The sequence below is a fragment of the Choloepus didactylus genome, chromosome 1, assembly GCF_015220235.1.
Source record: "Choloepus didactylus isolate mChoDid1 chromosome 1, mChoDid1.pri, whole genome shotgun sequence".
In the NCBI taxonomy this organism is placed as follows: Eukaryota; Metazoa; Chordata; class Mammalia; order Pilosa; family Megalonychidae; genus Choloepus; species Choloepus didactylus.
The window spans coordinates 154,216,227-154,235,588 of NC_051307.1; the positions used below are offsets into that span (position 1 = coordinate 154,216,227).

At 37.4% G+C, this 19,362-nt stretch overlaps 1 protein-coding gene across 2 annotated transcripts in view; it reads right to left on the reverse strand.

Moving 5' to 3' along the window:
• Nucleotides 1-19,362, reverse strand: part of ATP1B3 (ATPase Na+/K+ transporting subunit beta 3) — a 60,177-nt gene that overhangs the window by 21,968 nt on the left and 18,847 nt on the right. The window contains exons 2-3 of one of the 2 annotated variants that reach the window (XM_037843652.1): nt 15,219-15,310; nt 13,753-13,881 (exon numbers count right to left, since the gene is read on the reverse strand). In XM_037843652.1, the coding sequence (XP_037699580.1) occupies nt 13,753-13,881; nt 15,219-15,288 (199 nt within the window). In that variant the 5' untranslated portion in view covers nt 15,289-15,310. The remainder of the gene's footprint in view (nt 1-13,752; nt 13,882-15,218; nt 15,311-19,362) is intronic. The other variant, XM_037843643.1, reaches the window with a different exon arrangement.

The following is a 19,362-nucleotide window of genomic DNA, read 5'->3' on the forward strand; positions in this document are numbered from 1 at the left end:
CTGGTTTTGGTATTAGATTGATGTTAGCTTCATAAAATGAGTTAGGTAGTGTTCCATTTTCTTCAATGTTTTGAAAGAGTTTGAGTAAGATTGGTGTCAGTTCTTTCTGGAAAGTTTGGTAGAATTCCCCTGTGAAGCCATCTGGCCCTGGGCATTTATTTGTGGGAAGATTTTTGATGACTGATTGGATCTCTTCGCTTGTGATGGGTTGGTTGAGTTCTTCTATTTCTTCTCTGGTCAGTCTAGGTTGTTCATATGTTTCCAGGAAATTGTCCATTTCCTCTACATTATCCAGTTTGTTGCCATACAGTTGTTCATAGTATCCTCTTATAATTTTTTTAATTTCTTCAGGATCTGCAGTTATGTCACCTTTTTCATTCATTATTTTGTTTATATGGGTCTTCTCTCTTTTTGATTTTGTCAGTGTAGCTAGGGGCTTGTCAATCTTGTTGATCTTCTCAAAGAACCAACTTTTGGTGATATTTATCCTCTCTATTGTTTTTTTGTTCTCTATGTCATTTATTTCGGCTTTAATCTTTGTTATTTCTTTTCTTGTACTTGGTTTAGGATTGGTTTGCTGTTCATTTTCTAGCTTCTTCAGTTGATCCATTAGTTCTTTGATTTTGGCTCTTTCTTCCTTTTTAATATATGCGTTTAGTGCTATAAATTTCCCCCTTAGCACTGCTTTTGATGCATCCCATAGGTTTTGGTATGTTGTGTTCTCATTTTCATTCATCTCTATATATTTAGCAATTTCTCTTGCTATTTCTTCTTTAACCCACTGATTGTTTAGGAGTGTGTTGTTTAACCTCCAAGTATTTGTGAATTTTCTAAGTCTCTGATGGTTATTGACTTCTAATTGTATTCCATTGTGGTCAGAGAATGTGCTTTGAATAATTTCAATCTTTTTAAATTTATTGAGGCTTGTTTTATGTCCCAGCATATGATCTATTCTGGAGAAAGTTCCATGAGCACTAGAAAAGTATGTGTATCCTGGTGATTTGGGATGTAATGTCCTGTATATGTCTGTTAAATCTAATTCATTTATCAGATTGTTTAGGTTTTCAATTTCCTTATTGGTCTTCTGTCTGGTTGATCTATCTATAGGAGAGAGTGATGTGTTGAAGTCTCCCACAATTATTGTGGAAACATCAATTGCTTCCTTTAGTTTTGCCAGTGTTTCTCTCATGTATTTTGTGGCACCTTGGTTGGGTGCATAGACATTTACGATTGTTATTTCTTCTTGCTGAATTGCCCCTTTTATTAGTACGTAGTGGCCTTCTTTGTCTCTCAAAACATCCCTGCATTTGAAGTCTATTTTATCTGAGATTAATATTGCTACACCTGCTTTCTTTTGGCTGTAGCTTGCATGAAATATTTTTTTCCATCCTTTCACTTTCAGTTTCTTTGTGTCCCTGTGTCTAAGATGAGTCTCTTGTATGCAACATATTGATGGTTCATTTTTTTTGATCCATTCTGCGAATCTATATCTTTTAATTGGGGAGTTTAATCCATTTACATTCAATGTTATAACCGTGAAGGCATTTCTTGAATCTGCCATCTTATCCTTTGGTTTATGTTTGTCATAATTTTTCCCCTCTGTCTATTAATATCCTTTATTGTACCCATACCGAATCTCTTTAGTACTGAACCTTTCTCCAAGTCTCTCTGTCCTGTCTTTGTTTCTCTGTCTGTAGGGCTCCCTTGAGTATCTCCAGTAGGGCAGGTCTCTTGTTAGCAAATTCTCTCAGCATTTCTTTGTCTGTGAAAAATTTAAGCTCTCCCTCAAATTTGAAGGAGAGCTTTGCTGGATAAAGTATTCTTGGCTGGAAATTCCTCTCACTCAGAATTTTAAATATATCGTGCCACTGCCTTCTTGCCTCCATGGTGGCTGCTGAGTAGTCACTACTTAGTCTTATGCTGTTTCCTTTGTATGTGGTGAATTGCTTTTCTCTTGCTGCTTTCAGAACTTGCTCCTTCTCTTCTGTGTTTGATAGTGTGATCAGTATATGTCTCGGAGTGGATTTATTTGGATTTATTCTATTTGGAGTTCGCTGAGCATTTATGATTTGTGTATTTATGTTGTTTAGAAGATTTGGGAAGTTTTCCCCAACAATTTCTTTGAATACTCTTCCTAGACCTTTACCCTTTTCTTCCCCTTCTGGGACACCAACGAGTCTTATATTTGGACGTTTCATATTATCTATCATATCCCTGAGGTCCATTTTGATTTTTTCAATTTTTTTCCCCATTCTTTCTTTTATGTTTTCATTTTCCATTCTGTCATCTTCGAGGTCACTGATTCGTTGTTCAACTTCCTCTAGTCTTGTACTATGAGTGTCCAGAATCTTTTTAATTTGGTCAACAGTTTCTTTAATTTCCATAAGATCATCCATTTTTTTATTTAGTCTTGCAATGTCTTCTTTATGCTCTTCTAGGGTCTTCTTGATTTCCTTTATCTCCCGTACTATGGTCTCATTGTTCATCTTTAGTTCTTTGAGTAGCTGCTCTAGGTGCTGTGTCTCTTCTGGTCTTTTGGTTTGGGTGTTTGGGCTTGGGTTATCCATATCGTCTGGTTTTTTCATATGCTTTATAATTTTCTGTTGTTTTTGGCCTCGTGGCATTTGCTGAACTTGATAGGGTTCTTTTAGGATTTGTAGACCAATTGAAGTCCTTATCTCTAATTTATCAGATCTACAGCTTCGTGGAGTACACTTTCTCTAACTAACCAGCAGGTGGCGTCCACGAGCCACCTGTTCTCCACAAGCCAGTTCTCCCCTGCTTAGCCTTTTTGGTGAGTGGGGGAGTGAGTCTTGTAGGGTCCAATTGGTGTACCAAGCTTGCGTGTGTAGTTGGTGTTGCCTGCCCTGTATTTGGGGCGTGTTTCTGGGCAGTCAGGGAGGGGGGGGTGGCTCTAACAATCAAATCTCCCTGGTGATCCTAGAGTTTTAAAGCTGCTGCAACAGTCTAATCCTTCAGTTCAGTCCTGCCACAGTTTGTTTCTGCCACTGACCCACAAGTCCTTGGTATTGGTGTATGGCTCCTGAGACTTGCAAGTGGGCCCCTCTTCCAGGCCGTGCACCCCGGGTCCTCTGTTGAGGGATGACTGTGCTATGTCACAGGTGAGTGCCGTCCCCCCAGGGTAGTTCTGGGCTGGTGGGCTGTGTAGGGAGGCTCCCAGTCTGCTGAAATGATGGCTGAATGGGGCTTTGTTAATTCACACTGCTCTGCCTTCCCAACTCTGGGACTATCAGCTGAGGTTGCAGGGAAGGCTAATGTCCACACCCAGTTTTGTGGTGTGTGCCTGTTATTTGAAGCACTTCCGTCGCACTGGGTTGTCTGGGGCAGTTCTGGGCTATGGGGCTGGCGATGGGCAGGAGTGTTTCCTGTCCACCAGGATGATGGCTGTGGGCGGACACCCCGCTTTTCTTGGGAAGTTGTGGTGTTTAGTGAATTTTCTCAGCCACTGGATTATTGCGTTTTGTCTCAGAGCTCTCCTAGTTCTGCTCTTGACTTGACCTGCCCAAATAGTAAGTCTTTGAAGCTTTCTGTATTGGGCTTCTTAGAGTAATTGTTTTAGAAAAAGAAAAAAGGATTAAAAAAAAAAACAAACAAAAAAAAACAAACAAACAAACAAAAAAAAAAACGGGCCCTCCTTGGAGATCTAATGGGTTATTGAAATGCTAAGAGACAAAGCAACCAGGGCCATTAAGGAAAGGTCCACAGGGCAGAGAGATCAGCTTTTCTTCGGGATTTGCATATGCGCCTCAGGGCCCTTCCCCTTTCTATGTTCACCAGAACTCCAAAAATCCTCCGCTTTTATTTTGGAGTTTTTCGTGTTGTTTTTTTTCTATGCCTGTCTCCTTTCTGCTGGGCTGGCTGCTCTCAGATTCTCTGGTGTCTGGTCTCAGTCTATCTATGGTTGGAGTCTGTATCAGTAGAATGAGTTTCCAATAAGAGCAGCCACTGCAGTTCTCCCTTCTCCTTCCCGGAGCTGACAGCCCCTCCTCCCCCGGGACTGAGCCTGGCAGGGAGGGGCGCGGGTCCCCTGGCCGCAAATACTTACAGATTTCGCTGATCTCAGCAGTTCGACGTTTTCATGAGTGTTGTATGAAGTATGCCCAAAGTCAGATTGCTCTGTGGTGTCCAGTCCACGCAGTTCCTGGCTTTCTACCTACTTTCCTGGAGGAGTAACTAAAACATACAGCTCACCAGTCTGCCATCTTGCCCCGCCTCTCCGGCCCATTTTTAAAATTGGGTTGTGTATCTTTGTTTTTGAGCAGCAGGAGTTCTTTATATATTCCAGATACTAAACTCCTATCAGATAAATGGTTTCCCAATATTTTCTTCCATTCTGTAGGTTACCTTTTCACTTTTTTGATAATGTCTTTTTTTAATAAATGTAATTTTATTGAAATATATTCATATACAATACAATCAACTAAAGGGTACAACTGTTCAGTTTCATCATATAGTTGTGCATTCAATACCACAATCAATTTTTGAACATTTTTATTACTCCAAAAAATAAAAATGAAAATAAGAAAAATAAAAGTAAAAGAGAACACTCAAAACATCCCATACCCCTCATGTATTTTTTTTAAACTTTTTTTAATTGAAATATATTCACATACTATACAATCATCCAAAGTGTAAAACAACTGTTCACAGTATCATCATATAGTTGTGCATTCATCCCCACAATTAATTTTTGAACATTTTCATTACTCCAAAAGATAAAATAAGAAAAGTAAAAGTAAAAAGAACACCCAAAACTTCCCATACCCCCTCCTCCATATTATTTATTTGCTTTTTATCCCCATTTTCCTACTCATTTGTCCAAATACTGGATAAAGGGAGTATGAGCCATAAGGTTTGCACAGTGACACGGTCACACCATATAAGCTATATAGTTATATGATCACTTTCAAGAATCTAGGACACTGGATTGCAGTTCAACAGTTTCAGATATTTCCTTCTAACTATTCTAATAAACTAAAAACTAAAAAGGATCTCTATATAATGCATAAGAGTTACCTCCAGAATGACCTCTTGACTCCATTTGAAATCCCTCAGCCACTGAAACTTTATCTTGTTTCAGTTCTCTTCCCCCTTTTGGTCCAGAAACTTTCTCAATCACACGATGCAGAGTCCAGGCTCATCCCTATGAGTCACGTTCCACATTGTCATGGAGACTTATACCCCTGGGAGTCATGTCCCACATGGGGGGAGGGCAGTGAGTTTACCTACTGAGTTGGCTTACAGAGAGAAGCCACATCTGAGCAACAAGAGGCCCTCTGGGGGTGACTCTTAGGCACAACTATAGGTAGGCTTAGCCTCTCCTTTGCAGTAACAAGCTTCACAAGGGCAAGCCTCAAGATCGAGGGCTCGGCCCACCAAGCTGGTGGTTCCCAATGCTTGTGAGAATATCAGGAATATTCCCACATTTTTCCACAGTCCCTCAAGGGGGCTTTGCAAACACTTTTTATGCTCTGCCCAAATTTCTCTGGGTTGTATCAGGGCTTCATGCCAACCAACAAGGTCTCACTCCCCAGTCAAGGCTCCATGCAATCATGGCATTTGAGTAAACTGACCATGCAAGTTAAAAACACAGATTCTGCACCATATAACCATCTCTTCCTTTGGTCCCGCACAGAAGCCAAAGTTTTAAAACACGGTTAATGTTATCCTCTACCCTTTAGTCTGATCTACCCCAACCTCAACCACGTCCACTTTGTTCACGTCTCCAACTGAAGTCTGATCTCCTTTTCAGCCTCTTTAACAGTTGATTCATGGGGCAATGCTGACACTCATGGCTGCCAAACTCTGGCTCTGACTCCCAGGTGCCACACAGTCACCCAGGGACCAACCAAAGCTCCAGGGACCAACCACATCACACACAAACAGATCAGAATCTCAAAATTTAGAAATAACTGTTACAACTCATGAATAAATGTGACTGCTGTTAAGAGCTTACAATCTTGGAACCTTTATATAAGGCTTCCTCTGATAACCCATGCTCCCAGTCAATTCTCAGAGTTTACACATTATTATTAGTCCATATTAGTGAGGCATTATAATGTTTGTCTTTTCATTTCTGGCTTGCTGTCCACACAGTCAACCTGCTGTCCACACAGTCCATTCACTTCACTACATACCTCACAAATTCATTCCTTCTTGTTGCTCCCTCATGCAAAAACATTCTTATATTTGTACATTTAATCACAGTCATTGACCACTCTAGGTTTCACTAAGTTATACAGTCCCAGTCTTTATCTTCTATCTTTCCTTCTGGTGTCATACATACCCCTAACCTTCCTCTTTCAACGATACTCACAGTCATCTTTTTTCAGTGAGCTTACTTGTACTGCCATCATACAGTATTGTGCTATCCATTTCTAAATTTATACAATAATCCTCTAGAACATTCTATACTCCTTCAACATCAAATGCCCAATCTCTACCATCTGCTGATATCTTCATTTCCACACTCTTCTCCAAACCTCTCTCTCCTGTTTTCCTATCTGTCTGTAGCAAGCCCTTTAGTATTTCCTGTAGAGGAGGTCTCCTGTTCATGAACTCTCTCAGTGTGTTTATCTGTAAATATTTTAAACTCTCCCTCATTTCTGAAGGACAGTTTTCTCAGACATAGGATTCTTGGTTGATAGTTTTTCTCTTTCAGCATCTTGATCATACCACTGCCTTCACGCCTCCATGGTTTCTGCTGAGATCCACACTTAGTCTTATCAAGATTCCCTTGTATGTGATGGATTGCTTTACTCTTGCTGCTTTCGGTGTCTTGGAGTAGGTCTATTTGGATCAATTCTGTTTGGGGTATGCTGTCCTTGGACCTGTAATTTTATATCTTTCAGAAGAGTTGGAAAATTTTCATTGCTTATTTCCTCTTTTATTCTTTCTGCCCCTCTTCCCTTCTCTTCTCCTTCTGGGACACCTGTAACATGTATATTTGTGCACTTCATGTTGTCCTTCAGTTCCCTGAGACTCTCTGCTCATATTTTTCCATTCTTTTCTCTATCTGTTCTTTTGTGTCCAGGATTTCAGGTGTCCTGTCTTCCAGCTCACTGATCCTTTCTTCTGCCTCTCCAAGTCTGTTGTTTTATGTCTCCATTATGTTTTTCATCTGTTCTATTGTGCCTTTCATTCCAGTAAGTTCTGCCATTTGTTTTTTCAAGCTTACAAATTCTTTCTTATGATCCCCCAGTATCTTCTTTATATCCTTCATCTCTTTTGTCACATTCTCTCACCTCATTGATTTGATTTAAAAGGTTTGTTTGAACATCTATAATTAGTTATTTCAACTCCTGAATCAGTTGAAATGTTAGTTTTTTCCTTTGACTGGGCCATATCTTCCTGTTTCCTGATGTGGCTTGTGACTTTTTGCTGGTATCTCAGCATCTGATTTTCTTGATTGGTTTATTCTGGAGATTGTTCTCTCTCTTTTGCCTAAGGTTTTCCTGCTGGTTAACTTTGATCTCTATCTTTTCTTTTTTTCTCTCCCTGGCAAGTTGGCAGATTGGCTCTGCCCCAAGTCTTCCCTCCAAAATCTGGTGTCCACCCTGGCCTGCCACAGGGATGGAGGGTAGGCACTGGGCACCCCAACAAGTTCACTGTATGTGGGAATACAAATCTGCTAACTTCCACTGGTGCTCTGTTTTCCACTGACTAGCAAGACCTGGGTTTGTTTTGGGGCCCTGCTTTAACAGTTGGGTCTTCCCTATTTCTCAGCCAAAAGAGGGCTGGGTTTCGGTACACGGCATGTAGACCAGCTCCTGTGGCCTAAGAAAGGGTCTGATGACTCTTGCACTTTCTGGCTGTCCAGCAGATGGCACTGTTCAGTAATTTAATCGTCCTAAGAGGCTGCTTTGCCCCCAAGCACAGGCTTTGTATGGCCAAGCTGGGCTAAAACTGCGGGATTCCTATGCCCTCACTTTGCCAGCCGAAATCTGGCTCAATGTGGGTTTCCACTTGTGGCATAGCACTCCCTCAGCCAATCCAGCACTCCAGCTGTCTCCCACACAAGGAAATAGCCACTGGCTGCTGCAACCCTCAGGGTTGGGGGAAGGGGTTTCAGACCCAGGGCTGGAAATGCATCTCTGTCCGCGTTTTCTCAGTCTCTTTGTCCCTCACTGATCTGGGCCCTGAAATGTCCTCCCCTGCTCACCAGGTCTTCAAACAGTGAGGGTAGTTTTCATTGCTGTGAGATTTTAAAATCTGTGTCCCTGGTGGGAGTTTTGTCTGCTGACTCTGTGCCTTTCCCACATGGAGACTGAGTGAGGGGGAGGGGAGACAACCAGCTGGTCTGGGATGGAAAATTCCTACCTGGTATTTCTTCTCTTTCTTCAGTGAGGCATTTGCAGGGTCTTTCTCCAGTCTATATCCTCCTCCAGTTTCAAACAATTCATAATTGTCCTTTTTTTTTTTTGGTTGAATCTCTGGAGAGAAGTTTTCAGCAGCTGTTTACATCACCATGTTGATAACATCATCCCCTGATAATGTCCTTTGACACGCTAAAGTTTTTGTTTTTGAGAATGTCCAATTTAGTTTTTGTTGTTATTCAGGCGTTTGGTGTGATATCTAAGAATCCACTGCCTTATTCAGATCCTGAAGATATCCCCTCATGTTTTCTTCTAAGAATTTTATGGTTTTAGCTGTCATAATTAGTTCATGAATCCATTTGGAGTTAATTTTCTATATAGTTTGAGGGTGGAGATATAATTTCATTCGTCTGCATGCAGATATCCACATACAATGGTCCCCAGCACCATTTGTAGAAGAGACTATCCTTATCCACTGAGTGGACTTGGCACCCTTTAAGGAAAGCAATTGGCCAGTTTTAACGGTCTACCTCTGGAGTCTCATTTCTATTCCATTGGTCCATATGTCTGTCCTTATGCTAGTACCACACTATTTTGATTACTGTAGCTTTGTAGCAAAAGTTTTGAAATTGGGATGCGTGAGTCCTCCAGCTATGTTCTTTTTCAAGATGGTTTTGGCTATTCAGGGCCCCTTGCAATTCCCTATGAATTTGACGACTGGCTTTTCCATTCCTGCAAAAAAGGTTGCTGGTTTTGATTGGGATTGTATTGAATCTGTGGATCACTCTGGGTAATATAGACATCTTTTATCAGTATTAAGTCTTCCAATGAACAAGGAATGTCTTCCATTTAAAGTCTTCTTTAATTTCTTCCAACAATGTTTTATAGTTCTCAGTGTACAAATTTTTCACAACTTTGGTTAAATTATTTTTTATTTTATTCCTTTAGTTGCTGCTGTAAATAGAATTGTTTTCTTGACTTCATTCTCAGATTGTTCATTGCTGGTGTACAAAAACAGCTGATTTTTGTGTGATCTTGTACTCACAACTTCGGTGAATTCATATATGACCTCACATAGCTTTCTTGTGGATTCTTTGGGATTTTTTGTATAGCAGATCATATTATCTGCAAAAAGAGATAATTTACTTCTTCCTTTCCAATTTGGATCCTTTACATTTCTTTTTCCTGCCTAACTGTTCTGCTACACAATCCAGGACAATGTTGAAGAGCAGTGATGAAAGCAGGCATTCTTGTCTTTTTCCTGATCTTAGAGAGAAAGCTTTCAGTGTTTCACCACTGTATATGATATTAGCTGTGGGGGTTTATATATGCCCTTTTATCACGTTGAGGAAGTTCACTTCACTTCCAGTGCTAGTTTTCTGAACATTTTTATCAAGAAAGTGGGCTGGATTCTGTCAAATGCCTTTTCTATATCAATGGAGATGATCATGTGTGTATGTTTTTTTTTTTCCCTTATTCTATTATTGTGGCATATTATATTGACATTTCTTTATGCCTTGCCACCCTTACATTCCTGGGATAAATTCCATTTCATCATGGTAAATAATCCGTTTAACGTGTTATTGAATTCAGTTTGCTAGTATTTTGTGGAGGATTTTTGCATCTATATTCACAAGGGATATTGATCAGCAATCTTCTCTTACAATGTCCTTATCTGGCTTTGGCATTAGGGTTATGCTGGCCTCATGGGATGGATTAGGAAGTGCTGTCTCCTCTTCATTTTTTGTATAAGAATATGAGAAGGATTGGTATTAATTCTTCTCTGAATGTTGGGTAAAATTCACCAGTGAAGTAATTTGGTTCTAGACTTTTCTTTGTTGAGAGGCATTTTATTATTCATTCAATCTTCAAATTTGTCAGCATACAACTCCTTCATAATATTCTTATAGGACTTTTAATTTCTGCAAAATTGGTAGCAATGTCCCCACTTTCATTTCAATTTTTGTTTTTTGTGTCTTCTCTTTTTCTTGATCAGTTTAGTTAAAAGTTCATCAATTTTATTGCTCTTTTCAAAGAACCAAATTTTGGTTTTGTTGATTCTCCCTATTACAATCTTTATTACTTCCTTCTTTCTGCTCACTTTGCGTTTCTTTTGCTCTACTTTTTCTGGTTTATCAAGCTACGAGGTTTAGGTTACTGATTTGAGATCTTTTTTTTCTTTGTTTTAATGAAAGCATTCACAACCATAAATTTCCCTCTGAACACTACCTTTGCTGCATCCCATAATTTCTGGTGTGTTGTGCTTTCATTTTCATTGTTTTAAAAAAGTCTAGTTGATTTAGAATATTTTTCAAATTCTCTATTTCCTTGTTGATCATCATCTGTCTAGATTTTCTATCTATTATTGAAAGGGGTGTACTGAAGTCTCCTACTATTAATACAGAACCATGTATTTCTCCTTTCAATTCTGTCAATGTTTGCATCATATAATTTGGAGTTCAGCTGTTATCTGAATGTATGTTTATAAATGATATTTCTTCTCATGGATTGAAACTTTTGTCAATTTGTAGTGCTCCTCTTTGTCCTTTTTAACAGCTTTTTTACTTAGTCTTATTTTATCCAATATTAGTATAGCCATCCCTGCTATCTTAATAATCATACATATGGAATTTTTTTTCCATCCTTTTACTTTCAACCTATTTCCGTCTCTGGATCTAAGGGGAATCGCTTATAAACATCATATAGCTGGAACATGCTTTTTTTTTTATATCCATTCTGTCAATCTCTCCCTTTGGTTTGGAGAGTTTAATCCATTTACATTTAAAGCAGATGCTGATAAGGCAGGATTTTCTTCTGCCACTTTGCTATTTGGGTGTTGCAAGCTTACACCTTTTTTGTTCCTTATTTCTTCCATTACTGCCTATTTTTGTGTATAGTCGATCTTTTATAACAAAGAACATAAGGAATTTTAGATATATACTGGATGGTCAGAGTTATATTCTTACATTAAATACTTTTACAAAAAAGTCAGAAAGTTACTACTGATTTTAGAGTTATTTGACAGTAGATAAAGTTATGTTTTTATTTTTAAGGTTTTATAGCTAGGACTAAGATATTATATACTACAAGTAAAAAGTAACAGAATCAAGGCCACTTACAAACAATTGTGTGAATGTAAGAACTTCTAACTTAAAGAAACTTAACATCCAGATTCCCAAATCAGAGCACATGTCAAAGGAAATATGAAAGTATCTATGCCTTATTTTAAAAATTACATTCCCTTATATAACTAAGTTGCAAGGGAATTTAAAAATGATTCAATTTACAAAAAAATTTATATTAAGACCTGAATGTCTAAAACTGAATATATGGTTCTAGTTAATTCTTGGATCTTGCTTAGTAACAACCTTATAGACCAATTACATGCTACTTAATAGCCTGTTTGAAGCTCTAAGTAGAAAATCATGGTAGCAGTGTGCAGTACAGGTATGTTTTTGATTCAGTACACTTAAACCTGCTTACTCCAAGTTAAGTCTTGGGTTCCCCCAAACCAAGAACACATCAACAGAATATGGAGATTACGCAACTCTTATCTACGCCACGCTTAAACTACTGTAGTGAGGGGAGGGGAGGATGAGGAAAACAAGAGAGAGAATGAGAGAGAATGTGTGTGTATGCTCACTCATGTGAAGGAGTATGGATGGGTAGATGTACACAGGTTATATGTATGAATATACATTCCAATTTAAAACTAACATTTATTTTACTGACTGAAAACATATCACTGAAATATTTAAAAATAAAAGTTACGATCATCATTTTAAAACTTAGAAAATCTAAGTACAAAAAAAAACAAAAAATTACCTATAATCCCTTCTAAAAAGAAAAAGACTCAATAATATGATGTACAGTCATCTATTATATACATGTGTGTATATAAATAATATTTATTTGCTTAAATTAATGAATGCATTTTAAGTACTACAACACACTTTATAAGTAATTTTAGAGAACTCAGATTAAAACTGCACTTAAGTATACTCAACACATTTTACCTGCTTATATTTTTCATGCAATTATAAATAGAGTTTACTATTTCTGAGATAGATCAGATTGTGTTCAATGGTAATAAAGTCACATAATTAAGGTAGCAAGAAAATTAACATCATAGAATTAGTCCAAGTAGAAAGAATATGGGGCACAGTGAAAGATAAGGGAAAAATTAACATGGAGCTAGTTTCTGATATTTGGCCAAATAAACAAAGAGTTAAGAGAAAAGGGTTATTCATGATATTCACACAACTTAATATTAGCTGCAAACAAAGGAGAAGCCATTAGAACAAACTGTTCTAAGAAAAAATGGTTAGGGAAATTGCTTCTATTCAGCAGCATGAATTCGCAGCCTTGGCGCTCCTGACATTCGGGGCTGGATAATTCTGTTGTGAGGGGCAGTGCTGTGCAGTAGCAGCATTCCTGGCTTCTGCTCACTAGATGCCAGTAGCACCCACTCCCCAAGTTGTGACAACCAAAAATGTCTCCAGACACTGCTAAACGTTCCCTGGGGGCAAATCAACTCTGGTTCAAAGCCAGTGCTCCAGAAAGAAGCTTCCTGCTACACTCCCACTTTCCCTGGCCTGACCGCCCACTCCTCCTACTATCCAAATCCCATTACTCTATGTAAAGCCTTCCCTCCTCTATCATCTCCATCAGCCATTCACATCTTTAGGAATTACATAATTTTAGGAGTCTGCACATTGTTTTCTTACTTATCTAAAAATTTCAAACACCTTAAGGACAAGGCCATGTCCAACAATGAAGGCAGAGCTGCCATTCAGTTTTAAAAAGAATGAAGTCTGAAAGTCTAAAATGTGATTTAAACAAATATGTCAATAAAGAGTTTTACTCTAGTAAAATATACTCTCCAGTATAATGGAGAACTTTTTTTAAAAGGCAATTAAAACAGAAGAATAACACATATAAAGAATATACTCATTTTATTCTCTATTGATGCATCATTACTTAATATTTCTTACTGCTTCCATACTAAGCAATTAGAACCAGGAGACACATACTTTATAAGACCAAAGCTCTAACCCCTCAGCTAGAGTGGAAATATACATTTTATCAGTAAATCACTCAAGGTGAAGTGAAACTGCTACACAATATTCATAAAAGCCATTACTAACTATCACTATATTGTTCAAATTTAGTTTTGCTATAATGTTCAATATTCTGTTTGCCCCGGAAAAGGACTCAAGATTTATCAGTCCATGAATATGGAGGTCTTTAAATCAGTATGTAAATATTACACAACAAAACCCAAAACTTTCACATTACCCAACTCCAAGTTTAACTATTCCCAATCCACTACATAAAACAGGTTTATGGTAAGGGTAAACTATATTTTTTAACAAAACCAATTTTGTTAAAGCCATGATAACTGTAACATAATTACCTGGACTAGGAATCTGGTCACGATATTTTGGAACCTCATCATTCAAAGTCTGAAGCATAACCCACATTGTGAATGTGAAGAGTGCAGCCAGGAACCCATAGAAGACTAGATAGAAGAGCAAGATCAAACCTGAAAAAGAAAATAAAATTTTGAAATCTGGAGATACACACATACGCACATGCACATCTCTGTATGTCTGGCCAGGTTAGAAAACAAACCAATCATTGCAAGGCTGATTTCAAGCTTTGCCATGCACATAGCCAAATATCCCCATATCAGAACATGTGAAATTGCCCAAGCAAGGGGATATTTCAGCAGGCAGCATCCATCCATCCACCACATCCCCTCCTCCTCCTATGGTACATCTAAGTACAACTAGCTTCCACTGTTCATACTCTGGCTCAAAGTGAGAACTTAAAAATTTCAGCACATACAGCAGTGTTTCCCAAAATGGAGCTGATGCCCTCTAGAAGATGAAAGATGATTTTAGGTGGAACAAAACTCCCAATATTTACATGTTCCTTCAAGTGGTAAATAGAAAAGAATTAGTACATCAAATCTCTTTATCAGAGATAGTAATTATTAGCATTAGATTTAAAAAGTGAGTTGATTTAAAGAATGATAATCAGGAAATGTTCAGATAAAGCAAAAATCATGAAGATGGTACTAATGAATAAAGTTTAGGAAACACTGGTTAAGTGGAAGGCTCATGCAAGAATGACGAGTGGACAAGACCAAAAACAAGCACCCCAGTGGGACTTCATGGGTCTACTGCTAGGCACAAAGCACGATTTTGCAGAGACAAATTTTAATATCAAGGGCTTAATATTATTTTCTACACAATTTGGAAATGCTAAGATAGAACTATCCTGGCCCAATGATTTATTTTAGGAATACCTAAAATCAATGTTCTCAAATGTCTATAGTCAAAGTTCTAACATCAGAAGTGGTTAACATCAGGCTTAGGATATGTTGTTGAAATCATTCATTTGTATTTAAATTTTTGGAAATTGATCAAAGGTTATTAAACAAAACTCCAGACATGGCAAGAGTGAAGACAATTAATCCCCCAGAGTTGAATTAATATCAGCTTAATAACCAACCTCAGTAACCTATTATTTTCGTTTGCCTGTTTCCCAGTAGAGGGACTAGAGCAAGGGTTCCTAATCTGAAATCTATGGACCTTCCCCTTTTCCTCCAAGGATTAGCTTCAGAGGGTTTCTAAAATTTTGGTAATAATTATTTCTGTAATTTTTTTTTTTCTGTGAAATGGCTCCACAACTTATCCAGTTTCTCAAAATACTCCACGATCCCAAAACAGATTGTACCAAAAGCTTTTATTTCTCACTTGTAGGACAGGAAACCATTCCCCTCTTTTTTTCCCTTGCTTCCACAAGTAAAGAAGGAGTAACCTAAAGAGGCTTCATTTTAATTTAGACTAATGTGTCCCTCCCACCCCCAATTACCAGAAGGCCAAAATAGGGAGCAAGAGGACAGAAGAGAGGAGGACAGGATTTCACCTTCAGACAGCATCATTTCCCTACCACTTACTGCGATCCTGTTGCAGAAAAAGAAAAAGAAGACCAGTCTCAAAGAAGTGATCAGTTCACCATGGAAGGAAAATGAAAACACATGCAAAGTCCACAGGCCAGTTTAATGGGAGAAAGAAGAGAAATGATTCTATAAGATCTAGATGTTTGTATGAACTAATGGATGAAATCCTGTAGAGAGTAGATTAAGAGTCAGAAAATACAGAAATAAGAATGAACATGTTCACAAAAAACTTCATTTACAAAAATAGGCTTATCAGGCCATAGTAGTACTCACCCCTGCAATGGATAATAAACTGTTTGAATAATAATAAGTAATAGTAATATTTAATAAAGAAGTTTGAAAACCCATTTTCAAAATATTGATTTTAAATTTCCAGGAAAATTAATGTAAATGTAATTTATAACATACTTACAAAGCATATACATGTAACTTGCAGATGGAGTTTGCTGGTGGGCTTAACATAACAGGGATAAAACTAAGGGCACCCTACATTATTAAGGTTTTACCTTAATTATAGTATAGTTGTAACCTGTTCAGAGTGCCATGTCTGCCACAATGCAACTTAATATAAGCAGGAAACAACACATTAAGCCTAAACAGTGCTTATCATACTAATATTTCCTAGTTTCAAATCCTTCAAGAATTTCATTAAGTCATTAACCAATTAAAAAACTAACACAAATTTAAATGCTGAACATCAGTATTTTAAATAGTCTAGATGAGGTCAACAGAATCATAACCAAAAACGTCTACAAAATAAATACCAAAAAGTTTAATGCTGTGATTGGCATTTTTGTATCATTTTGTATCACCACATTATCATTCTAACAAACAGTACAAAAGCCGCAAAAAAAAAAGTTACTTTTATACCCTCACTCTGATCTAAGAGCATAAAATAACTAGCAAAAACACTAGAAATGCATAAAAACTTCTGCCTCTCTAAACATTGAAATCAACTCTCCTTCCGTTCATTAATATTCACTAAAATGGCCAATTTTTTTTGTTTAAAAATAATCTTTTAAAATTGTGGCAAGATACATACATCATAAAAGTAGCCATTATAGCTATTCTTAAGTATACAATTCAGCAACATTAATTACATTTACAATATTATCCTACCAGCAACACCATCTGTTACCAAAACTTTTTCATCACTAAAACAGAAAGACTATTTACCCATTGAGCAATAGCCTACCCCATTCCCCTTGCCCCAGATAACCTCCAATCTACATTCTATGTCTATGAATTTGCTTATTCTAGGTATTTCATATAAGTGAAAATCATACAATATTTGTCCTTTTTTTCTGGCTTATTTCATTTAGCAAACTGTTTCCAAGGTTCATCTATGCTATAGTATGTTTCAGAACTTTAGTATTCCATTGTATGTATATGCCTTATTTTGTTTCTTCATTCATCTGTTGAACACTTGGGTTGTTTCCACCTTTTGGCTATTCTGAATAATGCTGCTCTGATGTGTAAGTATCATTTGAGTGCCTACTTTCAATTCTTTGGGGTTTATACCTAGCAATGGAATTGCTGGGTCACACAGTAATTTTTAGTTTTTTTCCCCAACATTTTATTATGAAAAGTTTAAAATATACAGTAATATTGAAAAGAACCCATATACCCACCACCTAAATTCTATAAATACCATTTCGCTTTATTGGTTTTATCAAATGTGGTGGTTTGGAGCTGTATATGTGCCCAGAAAAACATGTCCTTAAACTTATTCCATTCTTGTGAGTGTGAGCCCATTATAAGTATGACCTTTTTATGAGGCTACTTCAGTTAAGGTGTGGCCCAACTCAATCAGGGTATTAATCCTATTACTGGAGTCCTTTATAAGAGGAATGAAATTCAGATAGGAAAGAAAAGCAGCCAGGGAGCAGCCAGAAGCTGAAATTTAGTGGAACCCAAAGACAGAGGCCACGAAAGGCCACCATGAGCCTGGCCATGTGACAGAGAAGCCCAGGACCAAGGATCACCAGCAGCCAGCCCCAGAACACCAGTCTTTGGAAAGAAAGCATTGCCTTGATGACACCTTGCTTTGGACTTTCTTTTAGCCTCAAAACCATAAGCTAATAAATAACCATTGTTTAAGCCAACCCATTACATGGTATCTGCTTGAGCAGCCAAGGAAACTTTCAATATCCTTATTCAGTCATCCATTCATCTTATTTTTTTTAATACATTTAAAAATAAGTTACAAACATTGGTACACTTGCTTCTAAACACTTCATCATGTACATCCCTAACTAGAGTCCAGTATTTGTTCATAGTTCTTTTTCCACTTGAGGTAAAATATTCATATAATGAAATGCATGGATTTTAACAAGTCAGTGAGTTTTAACAAATGCACATACTTGCATAACACAAACCCCTAAAATAGAGCATTACTATCACTGCAAAAAGTTCTCTCCTGTAATTCATATGGTAATTATATATAACTTTTTGAGGAACTGCCAAATTGCTTTCCACAGCAGCTCTACCATTTTACATTCCCATCAGCAAGGCACAAGGATTTCAATTTCTCACCATCCTTGCCAACACTCATTATTGTGTGTGTGTTTAAATAATAGCCATCCTAGTAGGGGTGAAGTGGTATCTCATGTAATTTTGGTTTGCATTTCCCTAATGACTAATGATGTTGAGCAACTTTTCATGTGTTTATTGGCCATTTGTATACCTTCTTGGGAGAAATGTCTATTCAAATCCTTTGTCCATTTTTTCTTTGGATTATCTTTGTGTTGCTGAGTTATAGGTGTTCTTTATATATTCTAGATATTAAACACCTGTCAGACACATAGTTTCCAAATATTTTCTCCCTTTCTGTAGGTTGCCTTTTCACTTTCTTGATAATGTTCCTTGATGAATAAAAGTTTTAGTTTTGATGAAATCCAATTTATTTTTTTTTCTTTTGTTACTTGCACCTTTGGAGTAATATCTAAGAATGTATCACATAATACAAGGTCCTGAAGATTTTCCCATTTTCTTCTAAGAGTTTCATGGCTTTAGCTGTTATATTTAGGTCATGGATTCATTTTGAGTTAACTGCTACATATGGTGTGAGGTAGGGGTCCTAATTCATCTATTTGCACATAGATATTCTGTTTTCCCAGCACCATTTGTGGAAGAGGTTATTCTTTCCCCAATGAGTGAACTTGGCACCTTTTTCGGAAATCAACTGGCCGTAGATTTATCTCTGCACTCAATTCTATTCCACTGTTCCATATGTCTGTCCTTATGCCTGCACCACACTGTTGTGATTAGTGTCACTTTGTAGCAAGTTTTGAAATTGGAAGTGTGAGTACTCCAACTTTGTTCTTTTTTCAAGATAGTTTTGGCTATTCAGGGCCCTTTGCAATTCCATATGAATTTGAGTATTTGCTTTCCATTTCTGCAAAAAAAAAAGGCTGCTGGAGTTTTGATTGGGATTGTGTTGTATCTGTAGATCACTCTGGGTAGTACTGACATCTTAACAAAATTAAGTTTTCCAATCCACGCACATAGACTGTCTTTCTGTTTACTTAGGTCGTTTTCAATTTCTTTCAGCATGTTTTGTAGCTTTTAGTGTACAAGTCTTTCACATCCTTGGTTAAATCTATTCCTAGATATTTTACTCTTTTACAGGCTATGACCAATCTTCAAATCTTTTCTTTCTTTCCTTTTTTTATGATAAGGGGACAGATAATTAACTTGGCAGTGCCAATAGAGTGGGTTATACACATGGGCTGTGCTAGAGTGTCAGAGAGACTTAGGCTCAAATCCTGGTCTGACCACTTCCCTGCTGTGTGACCTTGGGCAAGTTTCCTAATTTCTACTCCCATCTGAAAAAAAGGAAAAAAGGTAACAGTACTACCTAATTAGTCACATTATAGAAAGGAAAATACAAGTGTCAAGAAATTTGACTACATAAAAACAAAACTCCTAAAGGGAACAGAAAGCTTATTTCTATAAAATAAGAAACTAAGCAGCAAGAAATCTGGCCAGTTTACCTTATATCATCGAGCATACATAGTCTAGCACACATAATCTGGACACAGGGAAAAGCTGTTA